At 40.4% G+C, this 21,690-nt stretch overlaps 1 protein-coding gene across 7 annotated transcripts in view; it reads right to left on the bottom strand.

Annotated features, from left to right (window-relative positions):
- Cdk4 (Cyclin-dependent kinase 4) overlaps positions 1 to 21,690 on the bottom strand; it is a 260,158-nt gene that overhangs the window by 20,803 nt on the left and 217,665 nt on the right. For all 7 annotated transcript variants that reach the window (XM_083142442.1, XM_083142443.1, XM_083142445.1 and 4 more), the window contains 2 exons: positions 11,838 to 11,979; positions 2,453 to 2,620 (listed from right to left, as the gene is read on the bottom strand). In XM_083142442.1, coding sequence (XP_082998568.1) covers positions 2,453 to 2,620; positions 11,838 to 11,979 — 310 coding nt within the window. The remainder of the gene's footprint in view (positions 1 to 2,452; positions 2,621 to 11,837; positions 11,980 to 21,690) is intronic.

The following is a 21,690-nucleotide window of genomic DNA, read 5'->3' as shown; positions in this document are numbered from 1 at the left end:
ATGATTTACGCTACTTAGCGTCGCTGACACATTTGGTTAATCGCGAACATGATACAATACAATTAATGAAGAGACAAACACAAATAACACCCATGCCGAGGTTCGAACCCGGAACTCCTGGTGTTGTAGGGTGCAGTGATAACCACTCCCCCGCGGTTGGTGTTTAAAGTCCACTTTATGCACATAAAAGCTAATCGGGACTGGACCCACAGTTTAAAGTGGGATCCAAACCACTATGTGCCTAAACCGGGTACCGATCAGGGGCCACTTGCACTCCCCCACGGAGGTCGGCCGACAACAAAGATGAGTGGAAAGATCGGTGAAGCAAACTGCATATTTCCTCAGTGGTAAATTTCAATTGGATTTTTGAAACACCATCTTTGTATATGATTAACGTTTTTTTTATATATAAAAAAAGTTGCATTGCTTGATTTCCATAATTTCTCCATATCACGATCTCGTTACTGAAGGATCTGAGCTCGAGTCCTGGCCTGTGCATGAGTGTTCCTTTGTAACCACTCTTCATCCGTTTAATTTAATCAACGTTCATCGTCATGGCAGAAGTTAGGTAAAGTGATGGAAAAGCAACGCCAAAGAAAGGGGAAAAAATACAAATAATTTTCTAACAGTGCATCTGCAAGGCACTGTGAAATCAGGAGTCCCGAGTTCTCTGTTTGTGATTGTCCCTCGTGACTTCCATAAACTCATTAGCTTCTTATCGCGATTAAATCTATACAGCTAGAAAAAGTGATGGATATTAGAGGCGATAAATAGGTAACAAAATACACTTTTTTGTAGTTTCTTCAACAATATTTATTTGCCTCTTGGAGTTCTGGGATACATTTTTCGTTCAAAATTATTTCATTCACTGCAGAGTACAACACATGGGTCACGGGTTCGAATCCTGGCCTGAATTGTTCTTTGTGAGGTCCCTTCATCAATTTCATCACTCATCATCATTTTCGCGATAACCAAATGTGGCAGGAAAGCGAAGTAAAATGAACCAAACCAACAACAACAATTAGAACGAGAGTTCTCTTGCCCAAATTAATACATCCGTATTTATGACTGTTTAGCTTTCCCATTTTTTTTATTGGAGAACAAAATATTAGAATATTTAAATAAAACACTACTAAAACGAGAGCGACAGAGAGCGTGAGCAAATATTTGTTATTTAATCATTATATATTCCATATTTTTTTAAAAAAGATAAAAGAAACCATAACTTTTTTGTCTGCACATAATACAAGTACGTTCCCATTCATATACAAATAAAACTATATCCCATATTATACATACATATTGTACGTGTAAAAAGTTGTGTTGTAAATACAGAGAACATAAGTACTGCAGAAAATCCCCCCCCCCCCGAGTTCTTTAGAGGATTTACAAAGGAATCGAAGGGAAACCAATCCCCTATCTGTCATGCTATAGGAGATAGACTGGAGGACCTGAAACCATGCGCATTCAGCCAATGAAGCGGGGGGCGATGGGGCAAGGGAGGTACAGGCAGAAATCTTCCCTTTTCCTTTGGGCAGTAACTGGTCAGGCGGAGGAAAAGCCAGCTAGGGTATCCAGACTTGCCCGAGGGACGAGAAGCGCGTGGAAAAAAAATGTTGCGTATGAACTATGGCTTCAAGACAATAAATATTGTGATTTGAAAATAATTAGAGACGTGAGATTGATTGATCTATCTCTGCTAGACTAGCTACTCCTCAGTGCAAGTCACTGATCAATAACATTTTATTCCCTAAATAGATACACTTATCCCTGCCATATTTGTACCAAATAACCCATTCCTGTACATATTTAGTGTAATTTTGGGCGCGAATATATACATGTCATACCTCTGATGAGAATGTGTGTTTAACCTTCTTAACTACAGCTTAATAAATAACATTCCAACAATCTTCTTCAACAAGACCCACAGCAATTGTATTTAAAACACGGAAATTATACATAATAAAGTACTTTGACGTAATTTATTTAAAAATGCTGTTTCTTAAATTTTTATTTTCACTTGTTATAAAATAGATTTTTTAGCAGAACAAATGAAGAAAAGTAAATATAAAATAACAATGTAAATATTAGCTATAAAACAATAGTGAATGCTATTTGCAGGTCATAAAGCTACTTACTGTGATTGCAAGCTCCAATAATGATCAAAAATCATTCAAGTAAATATGATTTTTTTCCATCTTTAGTAAGATGTGAATTTTTTTCGTGCCAGTTGCTTGTGAATAATATGAATAATAACAGATACCAATGTGCCTTCTTTTTGCTGTAACACACTTATATTTATTATGACTTGCACAGCCGACCACGCCTTTCAGATTGATACAATGGAAGATAATCCTAACTCGAGGGTTACCCTGACCCGTAGATTTTCAAACTCGCGAGTTTGTGCAACGTTGATGCAAACGGTATCAGAGTTACCCTTCAGTATACTTACCACAGATGTGAGCTTCATAGAAAAATCGTAGGTTTTGGCCAGACCAAAATCCGCTAGTTTGACACGACCTTCCCTTGTGACTAACAAATTCTGTGGCTTCAGATCTCTATGAACTATTCTGTGGCTGTGGAGGAAGTCGACACCACAAAGCATTTGGAAACTAAGGTCCTGAAAAAGATAATAAACATTCTTTAAAAATTTAGTTCACAAGATGACTAAAATACATTCTAATACCACATGCTCAATGTTGATCAAATCTCTCAACATTTTAGTTATATGTATATGAAGTTATCTCACGGTTCTTGCACATTTTATCACCTATTAGATGAACAAAAACCACAACCCATGAGACAAACGAAACGTAATATGTCAAATTATCCATTTTAACAGTCAAGCGCGAGGACCTTTCCTCGCGGCGAGCTGGAGGGGGGGGGGGAGAGGTCTGTGCGGTGAATGGTCGTATGGAGGAGAGGAGAAAACTTAGGATTACGCTAATGGGAGTATTATTTAACTTTTTCTCTTGGGAATACCAAATTTCCGATGGTGTTGAAAAACACATGAACGAAAAGAGGACACGTGGCCGTGCCTATGCAGTCGAAACTCTAACCATTTCCAGTTATAATTTGGAATTTTTCAGATTAGTTTATTTTCACATCGCCTGAAGCTCTGACAACATTGTAATAACTTGGATGCGAAAGGAACCACTATATAGATAATTAATGTGGTATTTGGGGGGGGGGGGGATAGTGGGAATATTGTGCTAAATTCTTCAGCCAGATGGGAAATGCAATAAGAGTTTCCTTCAGAATTTCCAATCAGGAGTTCATATAACTAAACTGTCAGAAAGGCTAAGTAAAATACAGGGTGAGTCAAAAGTCTGGTTACATAGGAAGTTTCTGACAGAGTGAAAGAAGATGCTGACAAAAGACGAAAGGGTGGAGGCGTTTTTCCTGAGTGGCCATCGCAGTCTCCAGACCTGACACCAATGGATTGTTTCCTTTGGGGTGATTTAAAGGCGCTCGTCTACTCAGTTAACATTCAGAACATCCAGCATCTGAAGGAAAGCATTGTGCTATGTGCAGACATGATGCTGGACGTTCTGCAAAAGGTTCTGGAGAAATGGAAACGTCGCGTGCATAAATGCATTGATGTTCAAGGTGCACACATTGAATATATACTATAAATCCCTATGTAACCTGACTTTTGACTCACCCTGTAAAATAAATCAAATTATCCCCACACCCAGTCAACTATCAGCACATATCGTAGTCTCCGATAGCGAAATCTCTCTCCCCAAACGTAAGGAAAACGATGACCTTGATCGAAGCAGGTGGAAGAGTTACTGCCAGGAAGTGCTCAATCACTGGGAGGAGGAAGCAGGTGCAGTGCTGTTTTTTCGCCTTCATTCTTGGCGGAAAATTTGTTAACGAGTACATAATGCAGGCCATGTTTCTGAAATTGCGTTGTTAATTACTTCTGTCATCAGTAAGATTGATTTTTACTCCTGCAGAACGGAAAAAAATTACCTGTTGCATCCGTATGCAGTTAAAAAAAAACTGCCCTCTGAATACCTAAAGACTTAAAGCTTGTTCGGCCGTGTTGCTTTAAAAATAAGGTGGGGGGGGGGGGGCACTTTTGTTGCCACAGAGGTTGGGTTTTAGATGTGCAAATGTTTGGTTCACTTAACATAGAGATTAACCGCGACGGGGAAATGGGAGAATGTGGGTCCAAGTTCCGTATTGAAATGTTACGGAACCCAATAGAACCCATTGAAATCTATGGAAACCTGGACCTTTAACAGGGTTGTTATGGTCCAGAAATTGTAAATACATTCATTTCCCGTCTGGGAGAGAAAATCAGCAAGTGTAAATTTGTTCTGGACCGTAAAGAAACCTTTATGTTTAAAGTATTTCATTTCGGTCCAGGAACCTTATCAATTTAAATGTGGTCCAGAAACATTTTTTTCGGGATCAATTTAAATGCGGTCCAGGAACCTTATTTCAGGATAAATTTAAATACAATCAAAGATCCGTTGAAATTAAACAATACACAAAGTTGGACCTAATTTAAAGTGTGGGAGTAAAAAGTTTCCGGTCCTGTTACTAAAACCAATAGAATCCATTAGAATTTATGGAAATCACAAAAACTTGTACAGAATACTTTGCATCACCCCGAATATCATGCCCCTAGGATAAATAGTACTTGAAATCAGAAGGGGGAGGGGGGTTGATTCCTGATCTTCCGCTATAAAGGGTTGATTCCTGATCTTCCGTTATATATACCCAAATACCTTCTGCAGAATTTTCCATCGGGGGGGGGGGGGAGAGGGGTATAAGTTCAAATTTAGGGGTTGCAAGGACAATTTTCGAGCCAAATTGACCACAAATTAGACCTTTCTGACAAGTAAGTAATGGTCCAATGAACCGATAAATAGTACTTTAACGACTACTTTAAGGGGTGTTGTTTAAACTTTTGGTGTAGACCACCTAGATGCATGACTAGTGTCAGCGTGAACTATCTAAACTGCCATACTTCGCTGAATTTCCTTTACCTTGTCCAACGCAAACTATTTTTGGCGTGCATGTCGCAATAACCCATCATTTTTGTTAATTTCAGCACAAGAAAGAGCGTGCGCCTTTCATAACCGACAAAGGGGGAGGGTCAGAGGGTACGGTGCACAGAGATTTCAAGAGGAGTGAGACAGAAAAAAAAAATAAAACATTCGCTAGCCAGTCGCCACAGGCCAATGTGAAGGAGTTCAGTGGCCTGCATAGCTGGCATACCGAACACCAAACCGGCTTCGTGGTGGGCAAATATAAGCGAACGTGTGCCCAGAGAGAAGAGGCCAGGGAAGAGAATGGTAAAAAAGAAGACATCGACTGGTTCGCAAGGTCGCAATGAGTAACTGACGACCTTGTTGCGGTGGAGCTGATCAGAAACTCGTGTGCGTTTGTTCTGGCTGCGAGGTGCCGCCGTTGTTCCTGCTTTCGCTCCACCTGGAAGCAAAGGTTCGATACCCAGTGGAACTGGGAGGTCTATAATTTAGATGTTGACCCAGGATAGTAAGGACAGTTGTGGAACTACCTGCAAGGACAGTTGTGGAACATCGAAAGCCTGGAAAGAACGACAATGAGACTCGATGCACCGATCACCCTTTTGTTAACGTCACGAAAATTGGTTTTCTAAAGCCAATACATTATTGAAATATCAATGACATCCAATGTCGGTTAGCATTGGACATTTAGCGAACAACTTCCCCCATAATTCACTGCGCCATATTTCGGGCAAACAGATCAGATCCTGTGCTGAAAACATGCCGGGTATGCATTGTATGTGTGGTCCTTGCCGAAGAGATTCAAGGTATGATTACAGGCAGGGGTGCCCCCCCCCCAAATCATACCCTCAATCATATTATAATCCCCATAAAGTATTTAATTACGACAGCGTCTCTACTGAAAGTAACTTAGCATTACTGGACACTACACTTGATCTGCCCATCCTCCATAAAGAGGGGTGTCCATCACCCAAAGACAGTGGATGTAGTACACCCCCCAAATTGTTACACAACTTAAGATAGAAAATTCAACCTGAGCAAAACAAAGAAAATATCGAGAATATCGTTCCTGTCTTGTAATGCAGCTACAGTATAAAACTTCACATTTACCTTAACAAAACGCCAAACGAGCAATTTCGTATGTCATCACTGCGAGCGAAGCGAGGAAGAAAATTTTTACGTGTATTTCTTTGCAGGCTTTCAAGAATATTAATTTAATTGGGTGTCAACACTTTATGATCCCGCGATATTTAATCTTTGCCAGCATCTCTTTTCGCACGTTCGGCGCCGAAAATGTGTGGATACCACATCGCTAAATATAGTCCCCAAAACCTAATATTCGAACTCTCTGCCCACTACAGAAATCCTTTGACAATCTAAGATTTAACACTATATCAAGAGTTTCACATGTCCCACCTTAAATTTAATACTCAATCCTCTCATCAAATTTCAATTTTAGACTTATTGTTTATATCGAAGAGTGGATATTGCTTCCTACAAAACAAAAATTCTCAGTCTCCACACCAGAATTTCCGTAACAGTCTAAGACAATAGTAACACACAAGAATTGGATACCCCCTCAATTTAATGCCCAATGCTGTTGTCTGGATATCTGACACAGAAAATAGGCTTACGGTAATGGGCGCCAACTTCAGGGGGCAAGGCACCTACATATATATTTGCACATATAAAATATTATTCCGCCAACCTAGCACCCATCCCCCCACACACACACACAAAGAAAAAAAAGTTGGCGCCTTTCTTTACGGTACCATGAAACTGTCACACATCTAGAATATACTGACTTTCAAATAATGGAAAGCTTGAGCTTTCATTTTCTATTGTTGAAAGGAAAGTTAGAATAACAGATGCACTGCCTATTGTCAAGATACAGGGTGGCCCAAAAAATGTAACCGAACACAACGGTTCTACATTTCGGTTAGCTTTTTTGGGGGCACCCTGTATAATAAAATAAACAGAATACAGAACGGAAAACCTTTGTATTTAAGAGAAATGTAGTAACAGCATGAAGTTATTTTAGCGTCGTATGAAGATATGAATTTGTACTTGTACATACATTAAACCGCTGCAAATATAATTTTATCTGGATATGACCACACACCAGAAATGGGCCTCTAATATGTGTTTTTGAAAGTATGCGAGGAATGAAACCATTCAGCACATATGCATGCGCATCGCAGTGGCGGATCCAGAAGTTACAGTTGGGAGGGGCGAATTTCAGTCTAGGTATCTCACCTCCCCGAATAGCCTTTATAACTTACAATTGCACAGATTTATATAAACAAATATCATACTGTAAAAAGGAACCAAGCTGTTCTAGAGAATAGAGTATTGTTTCACAAAAAATACGTGTCCATGGCTGGAATAAATGATTATTATTGTGTGTAAAAAAATGTGCATTGAGAGAAATAGATTAGGTCTAGAGCTACTGATTGATTGATATACGTCTGACTACCATGCGAGAGACCCGGATTCGATCCCCGGCGGAGGAGAATCGGGATTTTTTCCACCTGTTCAATCGGCTCCGGCGCCCAGGGACGTGGTGCTGATCACATCACCCCCACCTTCGGCCGTGATCAAAAAAGTGTGGGGCCCTAACTGCACACCCCCTATACGCCTTCACGGCGTGGTGCAAAGCACAGGGGAGCACTTTACCCTTTTACTTTACTGATTGATTGAACATAAGTATTTTTCTAGAGCGTAAATATTTATTTATGAAACGTGTTTCGATGGGTTCTCTGGTTCGATCCTCTTTTGCGCCCGTTGTTCCGATCCAAATTTAAACTCTTAGGTCCAGTTCCGATTGACCAACCTGAGGATAAAGTTGAATGTTTCAAACTTAGAAAAAATATTCTCGACATTAAAGTTGTTGATATGAGACAGAACCTAAGAGCCTTCAAAAATATTAGGCATAATCCTATATTCAAAAACCTAATCAAAAACCTAACAGTTGGGAGGGGCGAGCGCCCCAATCCGTGAATCCCTTCCCCCCCGGATCGTCTGGCGGCTGAACGCAGAATAAGACCCAGTCAATATTAACAGCGAGGCGAAATCTGATATCCGATCTCCAGCCTTGTCCGTAACCGATGACATTTAAAGCGAATTAACAATGACGGGACACATATATTTAACTGAAGAATACAATCCGGGGTGCCGCTGCGTGGGTATTCGCCGCTGTAGCCAGGCAGTTGGCTACTGCAAGTTTCCATACATGGCCACCAGGACCTGGCCACATTGTTTAAAGGAGCGAAGTCAAATGTTTCTTCTTGACGTGGGTATAGTTCTACAGGAACTTTGTCGTCGCACCGGTGGGATGGTGAAGAATTTCTCCGTGCATTCACACGCCCACTTAGATTGCATAGTTGAAATGGAATTTCCATTATTGTATATGGAAGGATTATGCAGAGTGCATAAGATCACTATGACTGAGACACAATGCTTGGTCGTGAGCTACAGCTCTAAACAGATTCCACTATAGATTTAGGCTTCGACTGAATGCAATTAGTTTTTGCCTGGTGTTTAGATAAACAAACGCGAAATATAATACGTGAGGAAAATTGAAATTAAGGTGTAAAATGGCTTTACGTATGGTGTAAAGAACGTATATTTCACACGGCCCTACCCGCTGAAATACTTACCAAATACTAAAATTAAATAATGTTCAGCATTACTGGAAGGTAAGGATTAGATTGGGAACATGCTTTCAATGACAGTACCTAAGAAAAAATTATGCATACTACTACTTATAATATCCAATATGCAATATACAAAATATTAATCACATACTTTACTTCTCGTCAACTGGATCTATTAACATTCGTTTGTTATTCAATAAATATTCAATTCTTTATCTTTTTAACAATAATTTCCTTGCCATGATAGTTGCTTTTAAACAAATTTTGGCGATCTTAACTAGAAGTAAGCTAGATAATGAAAATGTGCTGTTTCATCTCTGTTCTTGTACAGTCTTTTTATCTATTCATGTAATAATTAAAATACTAAATTAATTCATATATATTATGAATAGACACCTATAAAGTATATTCTTTGTGGCTTAGCGCGCTATACGACCCAAGGGGTCCCGGGTTCGAATCCCGGCCTGGGTATTCTTAGTGAATGCCCTACATCAATTTCATAACATCACTCACCCTCATCGTTGCGATTAACCAAAAATGGCAGAAAAGCGACGCTAAACAAAAAAAAATCAAAATTATATCAAACTTCTGAGACAATTGGCTCAGAGCCCCCGAAATATATTTCTAGATACCTGCCTGTTCACACTAACTCAATCTTCTCTCTGTACACTACTAGACTATCACACATAGCTTAGTTTCCTATATCCAAAAGCAAATATGCGGAATGAAGAATGTACTACTATTGGGTTAGTACACACTTCCATATAAGATCCGCACGAGGGGAAGTGAGGAAAAAATTTCAATACGTTAGTTAGGTACGGCAATATATGTGTTCTAAATACTTATGCTTCAATTTTTAAACTATGATCCTGTAGAACCAGACGAATAGTCCCTTATTGGCTGCGCGACGGTAGTGTTTATGTTCTGCTTCCACTGTTCCTTGTTTGTTTGTTGACAGGGGGAAAAAAAGAATGGAAAAATCAGTAATTATTTAGTAATAAAGTTTGCGATGAAGTTGTTGAAATTATGTAAACTATATTTGTGTGGAAAGATGCTATTCAACCTTTTTCTTGTGATAAAAATCAACATGAAGCCATCGAAAAATAACAATGTTGAATATTTCTGAAAGCGCTTGAAATATATGTGAAGTGACAACTGCATTATATGAGAAAAATTTTCATATCATCAAATGCTAAAAACGTCATTTCTGTATAATCAACCATGGACGTGACATAGTAAATATACAATAGGGGCGTAATGGTGACGGATGTTTATTCTTGTGATAATTTTTCTGAAATTTTACATTTAATTCTCGCAAATGGGACAGTTGGATTTATAATGCAGCTAATGCATTATAGAGAATATGTTGAACGAACCCAAACTTACGGAAAATGTTGCGAAGCAAATAATAAATCAAAAACTCAATATGCTGACCAAGCCAGAATTTATTTTATTTTAAAACATAAAACTAAACAGCATATTGAGTTTTTGATTATCATGGAAACAAGACAATATAAAAGAATAAATATCACAAAAATGCTGAATAATGTTGAAAATGAAACATCATTCCCCGTCAAGAAGAGTTTTGCTGTTCTGTCTTTCAAAACATTAATTTTAAAAATGTGTTAAAATTTAACTTAATTTTAAAGGGTTTCTTAACTTGTGATGGATCTATGAAATCTTCACTGAAAACCATTTTCTTTGAAGGAACATTACATAATGAAACGTTTCCGGAATGAAAGCCAATCAGAAGCCACATATCGCTGGATGTTCTGCAGCACTATGGGGTTTGTAAATCCGCTGACGGGAGAAGGCTCCACCAATGAACACGTGAGGGAAACGGAATTGCGTGGAGTGGGGGAAACATGTACTCCTTCGCTCTGGCCACTCAATTTCCCTGACGCTACGCGCGGCCTTGGTCCACAGTTAGCTGGGACAGGGTATAGTATTGCAAATGACTTCAGCTACGACGTGCATTACCAGTCAAATACCGTGCGTCCATTTCGATCAGCAGCCGAGAGATCGGGAGAAGCGTGGCGGGCGGCACTGACGGAGATGCCGACATTTGCGGCCTGAAATGCCCGCTTATTTTCATGGACATATGCAGACATTTATATAAATATTGCAAAACGAGCACTAACCTGTGTTATAAGAGTATGGTTTTAATTTTAGTAGCTTAGTGACTGTATGTGCCGATGATTTTGACACGCCCACCTCTTGTGAAACACGGCGTAGAGGTTTGTTTGGAGAACGTTCTAACGCTGCACCAATATCATCGAGTTTTGCTTCGGTTAGAATCCGTCGTTTTTGCTTAGGTGTTTTAAAATTTAACGATACAGTTTCTCGTAATTTAAGGACAAGATGTCTAACCGTATCTCTGTGTGGAGTTGAAACGCATGGGAATTTCTGTACAAATTACCTACACACGTCTCGACACGAGTTTGTTTTCACGTAGGTACGTGTCATACATAAAAAAATCTTTGATCTTGTTCTAACGTGAATCTTGCGGCTGGCATTCCAATCGTCTCACTGACACGTCACACGTCACACATACACACTACAATAACACAAACAAGTAAGTGCAAGTAACCAAGAATAACACTCTTGCGCACAGTACGAAATTAACACGCTCTTGGTTTACATTGCTCGCCACTATATTTACAACTCTGTCTTCATCTAGTCGCGAAGGAACAAAAAACTCGAGCTCGGAGATTTCGGATTGCAAGGAAGCTCACGAACACTATTGACTTTTAACGGTTTCTTCTACAGCGTAATCTTGATACAGTGTTGCACATTCAAAACCTCCAAACGATCCCCATCGGCACAAAACTCTTTCAAGGATATAAACTTAAGCAGGACGTTACTGGTCAAAACTATGATTAAAATGTTTTATTATCTGTGGCTCTTAACATCGTTTCTAAAGCGTACTTTTTTGTGTATATAAGAGCAGAACTTGGATGAATTACAGAAGAACTTTTGCGTGTTATAACACAGGTTAGTGATCGTTTTGCAATATTTATATAAATGTCTGCATATGTCTATAAAAATAAGCGGGCATTACAGGCCGCAAATGTCGGCATCTCCGTCAGCGCCGCCCGCCACGCTTCTCCCGATCTCTCGGCTGCAGATCGAAATGAACGCACGGTAATTGCAATAATACAGGAAAAAATGTTACCTTTATTCTGTCAACTCCTAGTCCGGGAGGAGGGCATCTTTCTAGGTACGTGGCTAGGTCGTTGTCCACATGTTCGAAGACCAGAAACAGCACTAACTGCTGCTCCTTCTCCAACCGCTGGCCGTGGCAAATATCGAGTAGCCTGCAAAGAACAAAACACAATCAGTTGTTTATTACACACATTTATCATGCACGCTAAGTTAGGCCTATATAAAATGCATGGGGCTAAATGTGATAGAGTGCTATTGAAATATGGCTTCTTTGTGAGAAAGGGGCGAGCAGTTTGTTTGAAAGTTCGGTTTGTATACACAGACTAATCGGAAGTAAGAGTTTAAAATGTGGACCGAAAGGGCTCAGAGAAACTCCTCAGCTATCAAGGTCCATAAGTTACTTGACCTGGGAAATCAAGGAAAAAGCTGTGAAAGTTCGGCCCCCCAGTCCCTTGTTTTAATACGGCCCTCTGGATTACTTCCTACTTTAATTCCTCAATCTCTCCTTTCACCTCACCCTGGGTGCCAAGCGAGCAGATTATATTTGCGCCGGAATTACGAAAGGGGGGTTTCACATAACAATTTATATTTTTTAGTCCCTGGTTCGTTTACACATGTACAGCAAGTGAATAAACAACTGGTTTTAAATGGACAGTACCGTAGTTCTCGGAATCATAACATTTCTAGTAGGATATATTGGTTTATTATACGTTGATTATACATATTTACATACTGCTTCCATGGGTGTCTTGCATAGACCAAATTAACAAATCTCTAAATCAACATAATTGCGCACCTATGGCTTACACCATCGGCACTTCCTTTACCGCAGAGTTAGCAAAACTATCTCTGCGGGCTTACCCTCAGCTTAAATGATATTCCGTTCAGTACAAATGCGTTTCCTTACGCCTTCACTCTTTCTTTCGGGCATCAATTATTCAATACGGAAATATCCACATATTCAAAGCTTTTTCTAAAAGGGGACTTGGGACAGCAACAGGGGTTGCCTTACACCAAATGCTACATTATTATATTAAGTCTAGCCACCAAAAGTGGACTAAACTTGAGGAGACGTTCCTCTTTCGTCGATCAATGGGGAAACACTATTTTTTGCTAAAGCCCACTGGCCTTTCTTATAGTCTGGGTAAACGTCCGTGGACGCGGACCCCGTAGCGTTGGAAAAATTCCACTGCAACGGTCTTTTGAAAGACAGCTCGCTCCCCCAACCGGGGAGATAAAAAAAGCAGGGGAATCTTAATATCCAGTAAGGCACAATCCAATAAGCACACACACTTACATGCAATAATAACATAAAAGTACACTCATGGAAACATATTACTTAACCCTACATCTTGTAGCTGGCCAGCAATTAATTAATACAATATACCAAAACCAGTAATGGCCAATCCGACCATTACAAAGCTTCCGAATGGATTAAACGACGATCGTTTGCATTTAGGCGCCTAATAATCAGCTCCCGTGTCTATCGAACACACAATTTTACATATATATTTTTACATTCGAAACGAGAAGTGTTATTCTTAATATGATACTGTATCTTCAGTTATATTACCCAACTGCACTAAACTTTTCAATTTAAAAAAAAACATATTTACACTAACACTGACTACTCCCGCTTCATACATAAACTTATTTATTTTCATAATATTGGTTACCTCTAAAGATTTGCAATTTTCACCTTAATTTTTGCAAAGTTATCTCATTTCGTAACTTTCGAAATTCTAGAACGCGAGAGAATACTGGCATTTTATCACAGAGTATCTCCACTTATAGTTGGCATGATGCTATACCGACAAAAATAATATATCGCAGTCTCTCTTATCCGTAAATAATAAAATTCGCATTTTTATATTACAAAATTATTATTTTTAAGCGTTTCACAAGAGCACCACAATTAGATTTTCGAAGTCAAACATTTTCTTTTTAAGTTCACTTTAAGCTCAGATAGGCTGATCAGAACTGAAGCTAGAGTTTAAAGTAAACCACTGTAGCAGGAAACCATACATTCTAATGTTCTATTGGGTTCCGCAAAAGGACCGGAACCTTTTCTTCTCGCACAATTTAAATTCGGTACAAGTTGCGTACTGTTTGACTTCAGTGCCGAACTTGAACCGCATTTAAATTGATCGGGGGAAAAAGGTTCCGGGACCGAATTGAAACAATTTAATGATAAAAAGGTCCTTTACGGTCCAGAACAAATTTACGCTTTCTGATTTTCTCTCGCGGACCGGAATTGAAATTATTTACAACCCTGACTGGGAACCCTTCATTTCAAGTCGACAGCCTTATGACTACATAATCGGGGAGGCCAAAGTTTCTACCCGTGGGAAAAATTCCAGTACTGGATCCACTTTTGTTATGTTGAAAACTCTCAATTTTCTTTCTTCAAAAGGAAAAAAACTCAAATTCTTATATTGTATCATTAAAATCTCGCCAAACGCACCATGTTAATTGTTTGGTTGCCGCTTATTCACTCGGTGTTAAAAACTCGTCCCTCTTCTACATCCTGTAACATGAACAGAACTTCATGAATGGAGGCAAATGAGGTGCGTGAACGCACAAGATACACGCACGATTTGAATAGACGTGTCGTGCCACCTTCCCGTAGCCTTCCGCAATGCTTGGAGCATTGAGATGCGCATGACATTTATAAAAAAAACACTAACAGGGGGCGGGGCCGTTCTCCGGGTTGCCATGGTGATGCGACGAACAACGCTCCGCCCACCCGTTTAGGCCTACAGCGCCGCCGTGAGAAAATGGCTGGCGCCAAGGCGGCTCTTGCGTCATATGTGAAGATAGCGAATCTACAATGGCACGTTTATTCATTTCTTTTTAGAATAAAAATTTGCGTTCTAATATTCAGCTAGGAACTAATTCATCTTACAAGTATCCTATGAAATTCTGACAGTTTATTTGATTTATTAACAATTATTGCGCTAAAAACGCCAAGAGCAAAATATGTAAGCATGATAATATCAAACTGACGTTATATATATACATAAATAATAAAGACGAGTCAGCCGAAACTGTGGCCGAGTGGTTAGCATATCGCGCTGCGACGCCAAGGGTCCCGGGTTCGAATCCCGCTCGGGCTTGGTAGTTTGTGAATGTCCATTCATCAATTTCATCACTCATCCCCATCTTCGTAAATTAGCCAAGAGGCATAAAACGCGAAGTAAAATAAACTAAATCAATCAATCAATAAGGACGAGTCATAATTTACAACTGTAAATTTACTGAAGAAACTGTGGATGCATTATTGATTTCAACCTATTTCAAGCTTTCCCGATGGCGTAGTGGTAACGTCGCCGCCTTGTAATAAAGGGATTTCGGGCTCGATACTCGGTGGAGGCACATTGAACAGTGGTTCGGATCCCACTTTAAACTGTAGGTCCAGTACCGATTAGCCTATCTGCGCAAGAAGTAGACTTGAAACCCAACTTACACATTCAACCCGTATTTACCACAGTAGCCTATGGGTTAAAGAGCGCTAAATGCATAGAAAAGCTAAAGAGTTGAAGCTACCTGCACTGCGGGGAATAGGCAATAGTAAACCTCACTTCGACGTGCTACATACTGGCAGTGATCAGAGCGCTATATTTTAAAAGCAGCTTGGCTGCAGCTACCGCTACTCGTCCAAAAAAGTAGCTTCGCTAGAGCTACAACTACATTTACCAAAAAGTAGCTCGCTACTCTTGCATAAAAATATTGAAGCCCCTAGTATGATAGTTGTACTTAATGGAAAATAGCTCTATATTTATTATCATAATTCCCGTAATTCGTTATATGTTTGTTCTAACATTGCCGATAGCTGGGGGATGCTGCTTTGGTATAGCTAAATGAGCAAGAGGTGGAGCGATGCTTTACGTAAGTCTCCTGTTGGGATTGTATCCCTGAAGACATAGTGGAAATTTTGTCACCTTGTAATCAAAGGGCCCCAGGTTTGATACGTGGCAGAGGCGCTAGTAATTCTGATCAAGTCTCGATTAGCTTATGTGTGCATAAAGTGGACTCAAAACAAAAACTAGGGAAGACGCCTAGTTGGGAGGATGGATCCTCCTGCTCCTCCATTCTCCACACTATTCATCATCATCATTCTTCCTTATTTTCACAATTAGCCAAAAGTGGCAGAAAGCGACTCTAGATAACAGCATAACAAAATAAACCATTCATCCTCATTGTCATAATTAGCAAAAGTTACAGAAAAACAGCGTAAAAGTAGAAGAAATGTATACATTTGGAACTGTATATTTTTTTATTAACTAAAGAAAATGACAATAGTTTCTGCAGACGAGTCACTAACTCGTACATATTTTTACAATATCATAAAATATATTGAGGAAACTGAAGTGTAAACCTGATTATTCTAAACGCTATTGTATTTTTAAAATTTGTGAACAAATATTATGACGAAAATAATTGTAATTCCAGAAAGTGTATGTCTATCATTCTTGTAACAATAATTTCTTGCTGGTGAGACCCTGTTTACTAACAATGATCAATGCTGAAAACGTATACTGAGTCACTGAATGCTGGCACTATTGCTTTGTCATTGCCCATCCATTGACGGTTCGTTCTTGCACTGCAAGAAGTGTTTTACACAGTAATTTATTACATTTACCTGTCTCTTACACCATGGATATCCACAGGATTTGTTCCTGATGAGGCATTTTTTTCAGGGGAGCAGCAAATGAGGTATGTTTCTCCTCAAAATAGCGATGCAGCTCAAAAAACGTAGCTGTTATGTTAGCCAGAATATATTCACACATGCCAGTTCAGTTTAGTTATCTGGATATTAAATTTATTCTACACTAATGAAATAAATTACGCAGATATCTATAATCTGCGATATCAATATATTTATAATCTAGATTATTCGTATTTCCATGTAAGATGTAATATACTTTTTTATAAACCTCCTGCAAAAGTAAGCGTTATTGTGGAATTTTCCTTTGACGCTGTGGTCACATTCAAAATTTTCCTCAAAATGCAGAGAAGAAATGTAGCTGTAGCAAAATCTTCGTTACAACCACAGGAATTTTGTAGTTTCGCTACAGCTACAATTTTCAAAATGTAGGGCCGCTTCAGTTACCGCTACAAGTAACGCGCTACTTTCGACCACTGCAATACCGGTAACTGGAGACCTGCAGGCCGAAGATGCTCTGGCGCTTGGGCCCATGGACAGTATGATCCTCTGTGGCGCTTGTGTTGTTTGATTGATTTTTTTTTTATTTTACTTCGCGTTTTGTGCCTCTTGGCTAATTTGCGAAGATTGGGATGAGTGATGAAATTGATGAATGGACATTCACAAACAACCATTCCCGAGCGAGATTCGAACCTGGGACCCCTGGCGTCACAGAGCGATGTGCGCGCTTGTGTTGTGTTGTGTCGTCCATTTGTGTTTGGGATTGTCCATTCATCCGCTTCATCATATCATCCATCCCCATCGTCAGAATTAGACAATAGTGGCAGAAATCCGACGTACAATAAACTACATCAATCAATTTACTATTTGCGTCACCGATTTGGGGATCGTATCCAATGACTTTCGATATGTTACAAATGTAAAGTTCTCAATTATAGTTGCATACTCATCTATCTATCTTCTATATTTTATTATATATATACAAAAATGGATGTGTGTGTGTGTGTGTGTGTGTGTGTGTTTGTTCCGGCATAACTCTCGGACGCCTGGAACGATTTCAACCAAACTTGGTACACATATCACTTGCAATCTGGAAATAAATATTGTGGGGGTAAGACACCCCTGGCACTCTTAGGGGTGGGGTGATAAGGGATGACATGTAAAAATAATCGAGAACCACATATATTAAATTCCGCACAGACCGACATCTGTGACTCTATGCAATCTGCACAACGACATTGTTTCTCGGGTTGTCTAACATTCAGGCTGTGTTGCGAATGGGAACCCTATCCATAGTTTTCGTGACACTCCCAATGCGGTTCAACTTCAAGTTCATCACCTATCGGCATGGGGGTGAGAGGGGGTGAAAATAAAATGCCACAAATAACCTAGGTGGCTGCGGTGGCTCAGTCGGTAACGCGTCTGACTACCATGCTCAAGGTCCCAGGTTCGATCCCCGGCCGGTTCGAATCCGGGAACTTTTCTAACGATGGAAGCGGCCCCGGCGCCCACCCAGCGTCGAATAACATGGGTACCTGGGGGAAACCCTGGGGGGTAAAGGCGGTCAGGGGCGTGATGTTGATCACATCACCCCCACTCACGACCGGATCAAGAAAGTGTGGGGCGTTACCCCCACACCCCCTATACGCCTTCATGGCGTAGTGCTATGCACAGGGGAGCACTTTACCTTTTTTAAGTGTCGAATCCATAGTTTTCGGAGTCGCTAAGCTAATTGGTGACATTCACAAATAGTTAGAATTCACTATTTTCCTGTCTAATACAAGATTGGAATAAATAAATACCGGGTAATCAGAAATAAAATAGGAACCCTTACTACGAAACTATTCTTACGTACCGAGTGTTTTAAATTTATTTATGTTTGAAACCCAACACCCCCCCAAAAAAAAACACTACTCGTCAACATTCATTGGGAAGGAGCCTACACATACATTCCGACATTCCTTTCAACAGAATGTTACTGTATTTGAAACCTCTTTAAATAACCCACGAAGCACTCTGCAGTTGTCCAGTCGTCAAAAGAAACTCACTCGAAACTGTACTCTTTCTTCTGCCATATGAAAATCATTTCTTTATATCCCATCCCATGCGACAGGGCTGTTGCGCTACGTGCCACTGGAAACGAACTTCCAGACATAAATGTAACCTTTCGTACCGATGTGACACAACAAGGTGCACGTGTCGCCTCAGTCTGTTGATCGCGCATTCGTAGTGAGTGTTTTCCTACAATCCGGATGTGCTTTTGTCGATTGTCACTTTGTTCTGAAATCCCCCGTGTCGCTTTGATTTTAAATCTCCCTGTGTGTTTTACCTACATTCAAACAGGTTTGCGTTGCTTCTCGTGGACTCTGTCCCGTCTCTCGTCTTCTCAATCGATTGATTGATTATTTTACTTCGCCTCTTGTGCCACTTTTGGCTAACTTGCGAAGATGGGGATGAGTGATGATATGATGAAATTGATGAATGAGAATGGACACTCGCAAACATTCATTCCCGGGCCAGGATTCGAACCCAGGACCCCTGGCGTCGTAGCGCGATGTGTTAACCACTCCGCCACGGTGGCCGGTCATCCACTACCGAAAAGTAATAAGAACAATAGAGGAACAATATAATAATATCAAACACATGCGTTGGTTTTAGTCTATTCACTTTCATTGACACTGACACCGTCACACATCGAGAAGGTCTGTATGAGCACCATCATTTTCGTGGCACAAAATGACGCGGCGCCATGTACTGTGTGATATTTTACGAAGCTGTGCTTTGGTGATTGTTGCAAAAGGTTGCTCTATTGTTGTTATTACTTTTCGGTAGGGGGTGAAAAGACTTTCGGACCACACTGTACAGTTGAAAGTGGGATCCGAACCACTATGTGCCTCCAGCGGGTCTCGAACCCGGGACCCGTTGATAAGGCGACACGTTACCAGAGTAACATTCTTCTCCAAATGCATACCTCTGCACAGCACTTTGATCACCTCTTTCTTAGCGGCATGAGGTACAGCTTCTTTCAAGTTGGCGCCTGGGTAGTGAAAAAATCCTCCGATGTATCCTAGAGAATGTATTTCCCTCTTAATATGTTGATTATTGGGCAAGATAGTTGCTATCAAAATGTGTTTATATTCCAGCATACTTCTTATGAAGAATGAGAACTCCCCTCTTTAACGTTGTCACTATTCAATAACATGTTGGCATTTCTTCGACCATTCTCCTTTCCGCGTCCATGTACTTTGTGCAATTCAAGAAACATGTTCATGAAGTTAGGGGGTGGCAAGTTGGTCACTCGGTCGAGGACCGCGCATCAGGGGGGTCACGCGCCAGGGCATTCACATAGAGAAAAAAAATCTTTCGGACAAATACAATATTAAAAATACTTGTACGAATTCTGTTTTACATTTACAATGAGTAAAGGGCTATGAGAAGAATTAGGCAAGCATTGTAAGGATTTGCATATAACATTGAGCCATGGCGAATGTCGCGATATCGATGACAGTGATTCATGTTCAAAACTGAGTGTTCTTTGATCTCTTACCTCCCTACATTCGGCATTGCATTCAGAATTTTACTGACAATACCTGTTACTGTGGCTAGTTCAGAGAGAAGTTTTTCCAAGCTTAAACTTATCAAAAAATTACTTGAAACCAACTACGTCGCATTGAGAAGAGAATTTCCTCGTCTCTAGATTACGGGGAGCTCATTGATAACTTTGCATCAAAGACGACAATAAAAGTTGAATTTTGGTAGACAAACTATACTGATCGCAACTCCAACTGGCGGCTGACCTTGAAGGCTATTTCTGGCCCTTTCTGTCCGCCAATCATTTTCGGGAGCGTTGGGTACGATGGGTGTCAACAAACTCAGATGCGAAGTAAAAGCTGAAGAGATCACATCGCTCTGCCGAATCAACGTTGCCAAGCGTACTTCTGTTTTTGCCAGTTGTCTTTATATGACTGTGTGTCCGCTTGCATTCCGACCTGTGGGTGGTCCTTCCGGACACTTCATCGTTCAGGACCGCGTGTGCAGTTGTACCATCAACCCCCGCTGATTTCTGGTGCTGACGATACCGTTGCCCGAGAAGACTGTTTTTCGCCTTACGGTACGTTTGGCAACATGTGGTGTACCCAACGCTCATTTGTTTCGTCCCGCCAACAACGTTCGATACCTTGTGACTCGAAAATGCCCGATCTCAGTCGAAGAAAATTCAACTGATCGCTGATTCGCGGTTTCCCAGCCGCCAGCTGGAGTTGCGTTCAGTATAATAGATAATGCCAATAAAGGCAGTTGAAAGTGAAAATGGAAATCATAATAATGATACTAGCTTCACATTACACAAAATGTGTAATATACAGGGTGTATCATAAGTAATAGCGCAAACTGACGCAGTTGAAAGTACACAATAATAGAAGCAAAAATATCTCAGTAAACAAGGGTCCGCAAACGAGCCGTTTTCGAGATAATTGCGAATGTGTGGTGGTTATAAGCCTCCACTGACTTCATTGTTTGTAAACGTCCTAGTTGGTAAAATGCTAATAATGTGTGCGAATGTGTGGTTAGAAGCGGTCACTGCATTTTGTAAACACAGAGTGCTTTACTACTTGCGAGTTCCGAGGTTTGCTCTTTGTTTAAAAAACAGAACATTTCCGAGAGGTGGCGTTGTAATCAAACAGGATGTAAAGTTGACGCGTTTAATGTTTTAAACTTGTAAGATCTGAAGCGAGATGCCGCCACGAACGTGGGTGGGGATAAACAGCGGGCGAGTTGTTTTCGTCCAATAACACTCAACCTTCAGCCAATGGGCGCAGCTGTCATTCTGCTCGTCTACTCCACGTGGAGTCTCAGTCACATGACTGCGGATACGCTGTTGCCGTACTTTGCAACTTCAATGTGGAGACCGTGGGAAGGCGGAGGGACAAGGTGGCGTAGAGTAGATGTGTGGCAACACCGTGCTGTGAATGTATTGTTGCAGCTGGTGGGCGTGTTCCGTGGAGTTCAAAGCCAGTCGGTCGTTAACGTAGCTAGCGTGTCGACTATACAGAGAATTCTACATGCTTGTGACCAATTCCGAAATGAACCGAGGGTGTTCGAAAGAATTCGAAACTCAATGCGTACAGTAATTGTAACATACTAACGTTTGTTAAAGTAAGTAGAATGTTTAATAAAAGCAATGAGATCTCTAATGACT

This window comes from Lepisma saccharinum, chromosome 21 (assembly GCF_977018435.1).
Source record: "Lepisma saccharinum chromosome 21, izLepSacc3.1, whole genome shotgun sequence".
NCBI lineage: Eukaryota > Metazoa > Arthropoda > Insecta > Zygentoma > Lepismatidae > Lepisma > Lepisma saccharinum.
This window is presented reverse-complemented; position numbering and strand designations above follow the sequence as displayed.